This window comes from Tinamus guttatus, unplaced genomic scaffold (genome assembly GCF_059628265.1).
Source record: "Tinamus guttatus ecotype Peru unplaced genomic scaffold, ASM5962826v1 Tinamus_guttatus_pri_ptg000110l, whole genome shotgun sequence".
In the NCBI taxonomy this organism is placed as follows: domain Eukaryota; kingdom Metazoa; phylum Chordata; class Aves; order Tinamiformes; family Tinamidae; genus Tinamus; species Tinamus guttatus.
Window position 1 is genome coordinate 384,912 of NW_028288644.1, and position 5,896 is coordinate 390,807.

Sequence of the window (5,896 nt, forward strand, 5' to 3'; positions counted from 1 at the left end):
TTATTGGTTATGAAGATCAGCTCTCCCCATGTCTTTGGGACCCTGGAATGAAGTCTGTCTTGCCACCCTTCCGTGAACCTGCACTCGGTAAATGCAGGTGTACTCGGTGTTTCCCCAGTTGTTCTGCACCTCCAGCTTTATGTACTGAAAGGCTCTGGAGAGCTCATGCTGTAAAGAAATCATGGGAAGAAGAAATATGGTTGCAGGGGTGCAAAGAAGGTCACTACAAGTCACACACCTCCCTTTGCTGGACATGGCCCTGGTAAGAGCAGGTCTCAATGACCATCCCTTGCCTGCGCTGCACCTGGGGATGGTCTTTGTGCCACGGGCCTAAGAGGAAACCTTCATTCTGCCTGGCCTTAGCCCACACGCGCTTCCTCTACCTTCAGAGGGAAGGTCTGAATGGCCTCTCTTTCCACATCATATGTGAATGTGCCAAGGAGAGTTTCTTCTTCTCCCTCCTTCTCCAGTCCCTTCAAGACAAAGCACCAGCATCAGCCTCAGGACGCCAAGGCCCAAACGGGGCAGGCAGCACAGCAAGTGAATGCCCCTTCTCCCTGTGGCATTTTTTTCCCCACGACCCCAGCCCAAGCAGCACAGACTTACAGAAACAGTGAAGTCTCGGGGAGCGCTGCTGACTGTGCCGCTTGGCGAGACAGCTTTGGAAATGTGCTGCAGAGTGACAGCAGCTGGCCAGATGCGAGCAGGCAGCTGAATGACCACGTGCCCCCGAGAGCCTTGGAAAGCCCAGCATTGCCCAGGTGTCATGTCAGGCTGCAAGCAGAACAGGACAGCAAGGAATGGGCAGGCTGTGAGGGGGACACCACTAGTGCCAGTGCCAGGGGAACTGGAAGCACAGGCAGCCCTTTGCCTATGTCTTGCATTTCTGATCCAAAATGAAGAGCACGTGGGAGGCAGGACAGAAAAGCAGAGACCTCCTGCCCCTGCTCAAGCAGGCTCTACAGATGAATGAGGGAAGGAAGACCTGTCGGGGCCATGACATCTGCCACCTCACCCCAGACTCAGGGCTCTGCACAAACACCTCTACCGGCCCAGGAGAGTTTGCTCCCACCAAATGGACTGTGAAGGAGAGACTCCTTCCCCTCACTGTTCTCTTTTGACACTTCCAAAATGCTATCTGGAGGATTTGCAGGTGCCACCCCGGAGTTTACTTCCTTGGAGTTCCACTCCTAAAGGAGTCACTGCTTTCTATCAAGTAAAAGCCTTGGGTGTGAAGAATCACTGCTGGGGACAAGAGCAGCAGTTCTGAACGCAGGACAGGTGCCCTGGCCTATCACCATGATTCCCAGGAAGGAACTAAAGCCACACTGAATATTTCTGCACTGTTACCTGCAAAATGGTATCTGGTGGCTTTGAAGCACACAGGAACCCAAAGGCCTTGCAGAGCCAACGCTCTCCCCAGTCATAAGTGCGGGAAGTTCTCTGCAGGTCAATTACAGCGCCTGCAAAGAAGATGGAGCTGCTGCCTGCAAGGTGCCACAGCCAGGCTGCTTCCAGGGCATTTGTAACACTGCCTGCCAGCTGGAGGCCAAGCGGAGGTCTTGCTGTGGCAACGCGCAGCACAGTGCAGCCTTCCCCTTCGGATGGACAGGAAAGCTCAGGGGAGAGGAAGGGAACCGCTGCGTCGGCACAGAAAACTTAGAGGGCAGTGCCAGAGGCGGCAGCACGGAGCCCCAGGACAGGAGTGGGTGTGGGTCACAGACAGCCCCTCTGCCACAGCCTTGCTCGTGGACCCCCACGTGTCCTTTCATCTCCCAGCACCTCGGTGAGCAGGGGCTGCCACGCAGCCTCCCTATGTTCACACACACATCATGCAGAGACTTGTCTGCCTGTGTCCTCACCTGTGGTCTGCAGAGCCCAGTCAGAGAGGGGCACGTGGCCTTCATCAAACAGGGCCTCTCTCATCTGCTGCACTTCCTGGCAAAGACAGAAACAGGTAGAGGTAATCTCCACCTCAGCAGGCAGCTCAGCAGGGCTACTCCTAGACCTAGCACACAGGAAAGGGAAGAGCCTGGCAAATAAAGTGCAAGAACAACCTTGTTCAGGGACCTGAAAGGCTCCATTCTTTCACAAGTGTTTCTAGGAAACCCATGCAATGGGGAAGACCATGCGTGTGCACAGCCAGAGTGGGGCCATGGGGCAGCACAGCTTGCTCTCCACCCTCCCCACCCTCTAGCTCGGCCAGGAGATGGGCTCAGGCCCTGCCAGTGCCAGCTGCTCCCACAAAGTCCTCCTGAGCCCCAGGCCTGCTGTGGGGGCCAGGCCAGAGCTAGTCGAGTCCCCGGCACTGCAGGCAAAGCGTGTCGGGAGTCCTCTGCTCCGAGAAAGTACCCAGCGATCCCCGTATGAGAGAAGGGAATCAATGGCAGAGAAGCTCCCCCAAAAAGCCCCTGTGCAAGGCAGGGGGGCTCCCGTAAACCAGAAGAAAGCAACAACCACCACGACTAGGGTCCTGTCAGCGCTTCCGCTCATCCAAGCCTTCCTTCACAAAATGGAGCATCACCTGCTTCATACTCCCCATCTCAGCATTCAGGCGCAAAACCTCCCCTTTGAGAAGCTCCATCTGTTTGGCTTGTTTAGCCAGCAAACTGACCAAGTCCCTGCAGAGAGAGAGAAGCTGCTGTTTGAGAGCTGCCCATGCCCTGCAGGGAGCCTCTAAGCCCAGAGGAAAGAAGAGCTCCCTGTGCTTGGGCCCCTTTTGCTCTGCCCACTTTGACAGTCCTTTCCCTTCCCCCTCCAGCTTTAGCTTTTGTGGCCGACGCAAGGAGTCTTGCTCGGACATGCAAGTAGCACATGCCCAGCTGACACTATGCCATGAAATGAGTCCCCAGACAGATATTGTCTCACCTGTTAGCATTCAGGTCTGGAAAGAGCCATCCCAGGAGCCCCTGAAAGGCAAGAGCTTTCCATGAGCAGAGCCGCTACCACAACTGCCAGGGCTTCCCTCAGACGCTGCTGGAGGAAGCCCAGCGGAACCTGTCACTTCACTCTTGCAAGCCAGCTCCAGCTCCAGCTCCAGCTCAAGCTCAGCTCAAGATCCAGCTGAAGCTTTGTTGAGCTTCCCACTGCAGGGCATGGCAGTATTCGGGGATGTATGCCACCCACATCAGCCCCTCTCCTTTGCAGGAGTTACCTGTCTCTCTCTACCAGGCATCTCTGTCGGTTCATCTGATAATCCTGGCAGAGTCCATGCTGGAATCATCATCACACAGTAGCCAGCAACTGGAATTCACAGCAGCAAGGAAGAGCGGGGTTACTAGGCTAATGGGAACCCCCTGTAGAGAGCATCTCTTGAGCTCCCTGAAGTGCAGGAAAGGGAAGCAGGACGGTGCCCCACTCCAGGGCACTCCAGGGCCTCCGGCCTCCAGCAGCTCTGTGCTGCTTACTGCTGGCAGCAATTTGCTCACAAATACTCACCAACACCAACACAGGTCCCAAGGAGAGCTTTCACAAACACATTGTTCCTTAGGGGGACCCTTTTCCTACAAAAGAGGGAGTGTTACTACTAAAGTGGCAGGGCTGGCAGGCCTGGCAGGGCTTCCTACAGGAAAGTGCCACAAGAGCACCTCCATAAGAGGGAGAAAAGGCCTCCAGGAAAGTGGAGAGATGTCCCAAGTGAAGAGAGAAAATAGTCCTTGTAGTGTTCTTGCTTTCTCTCTTGCTATAACAGCAAAAGTCCTCTCCTCTGAGATTAGGGACACACTGATGATTTTCTAAGGGGACAGGCCTGTGGGAGATACTCACAGGGTGGAGACACAGATGCCAGAAAGTCTCCTTATTAAGAGAAGGAGCATCGCCAGGCAGCTGGTAATACGGTGGAAGATCCCTAGGCACGAAGGAAGAGTGCAAAGTGAGGTCCCCTCCACCTCCTCTGGGGCCTCCTGCGGGATCCCCAGGCCTTTCAGCTCTGCACGGGAGGGACGCACTGAGCTGCACGTGCTGCCTCCATGGGTAAAGTAAGGGCCAAGGTTGTGCCTTGCAGAAGGACACATCGGGGAGCTGAGGAGCCGTCCCCTGCAGGCGCTGCCGCCACAGCTCAGCCAGGCTGGGTTCAGCAGTGCATCCCACGGCTACACAGCAGCCAAACAACAGGGAAGTAGTAGGTTGCTACAGCGGAATCATGTGCCTGCTCTAATCCCTCACCATGACCGTGATTCTGGGATTTGTGCAGCGAAGCACAGCCCGGGCAAGTCAGGTCATGGGGACACAGACATGGATCCGCTCCATGTGTGACACAAAGCACCAACCTCATGGGTGATGGACACGTGATGGGCGTTACGTAGAGAGACTCAGCAGCGCGACACTCACCAGCCTTTCCCCCGGCACGCTCCGTGGTGCTCACGTGGACCTCCCTGGCCACGCGGAGGGCAGCCACAGCCACCTCAGCCCTCTGCAGCACCGGGGCGTCCTGCTCCGCAGGAGCTGCCCGTGCCCCCCGGCGGCACCCTTGCCGCGGGAGAGGCTGCCTCCTCGCCATTGCTGCGAAGAACCAGATGTTCACTCACTCCCTCACGCACACAGAGCCTTTCCACCCGATTAGGCAAAAAGACACCAAGTGCCCCAGAAGGAGCAAACCCGCTAAGCACAACGAGTCGCGAGACCGCGTTGAGCCCCGAGCAGCGGGCTGAGGGTGGCCCCGGCCCTGCGCGCCTATAAGGGCTGTCTGGCTGTGACCTCACAAACACATGTGTGAGGTGGCGCGAGGCGTGATGTGATGTCACACTGCAGCATGAGCCCTGTTCACCCCCCAGAGCACTCCCTGGTGGGGACACACATCTGCCATCCTCCCGACTGGCCCCAGGGATATAGGAGGAAGAACGCACTGGTAAGAACGAAGGAAGAAAGAAGAGGCTAAGGAGGAAGAGAAAATAAGGAAAAAGGGAGGAAGGGAAGACTGCATTGTAACTTCTGAATCAGTCGACAGGCTGAACCCCTTTCCTGCCCTCAGGAATGAGGATGGGTCCAGCCACCACCAGTCCCTCTAATCTTTGAGGATTGCCTGGAACACAAGGGCATTCATCTCTTACCAAAATTGCGTCCCCCCATCAAACAGCAACAGACACGCATCTGCCATCCTGCCGAGTGACCCCAGACCACGCATCCCTCCTTCCCTACAGCACTGCTCTTGTCCACACTCTTCCGTCACGGGCTGGTGGCTCTCCGTGTTTCCTTTTTCCTCCTGCGCTATTAGATTCCTCCATTAAATTGGATAACTCCTGGCAGAGAAACCCTTTAAACTCTTCGTCCCTGCTCTCCTTTTCTCCGGTTCTGCGACCAAGATCTTCTCCTTCACCTCTCTGCATGCTTATCTCGAAGCCTCACATGGAGTCCCACTATTATGAGAGGCCTGACAGAAAGCACTTCTTTCTTATGTGCATCAGCCTTTTTGGTCCTTTTCCTTCAATACTGGACAGTCGCCTAAGTAGCCCTTTCCAAGAAAGCCCTCTCTTGAAAAAGGGGTGGCTTCTCCAGACCTCAGGCACCCTGGTGTTTTTCACTCAGCTGCCTTGCCACACAGAGTGACAGAGAAGAACCGAATCTGGTGTCCGGAGTCAGACTTTTGTAAATTGCCCCTTTCAGGATGCTTTCCTTGGCACCCATTTCTTGAAATTAGGCATCCAAACTCTACTTGGGCTAGGTGTTGAGCAGGTGTGAGCAGCCGTCCAGCATGAAGAGTAGCTTTGTATTGATCTGAAGGAACTTTTCTGCTCGCCAACTGCCTTTTCTCCCACAGGGGAATACCAGCCCCTTGCACAGCCAAATCACTACGGATTTTGTTGTTGTTCTTTCTTAGTTTTTCTTTCCATAGGTAAGGAAGTATGGTAATACTGTCTTTTGAAGAGTCATGTATTGCAGCAGGAATTATGACTCCTGT

The 5,896-nt window shown here is 55.2% G+C and overlaps 1 protein-coding gene across 1 annotated transcript; it reads right to left on the bottom strand.

Moving 5' to 3' along the window:
- On the bottom strand, positions 1-4,498 carry LOC148595360 (sperm-associated antigen 4 protein-like). Its single transcript, XM_088520998.1, has 7 exons — positions 4,330-4,498; positions 2,525-2,676; positions 1,863-1,938; positions 1,351-1,463; positions 607-774; positions 384-473; positions 1-168 (listed from the first exon to the last, which is right to left on the bottom strand). Exons 1-7 carry the CDS (start codon positions 4,496-4,498, stop codon positions 1-3), a joined length of 936 nt encoding a protein of 311 aa, XP_088377124.1.
- Positions 4,499-5,896: the final 1,398 nt, after the last annotated feature.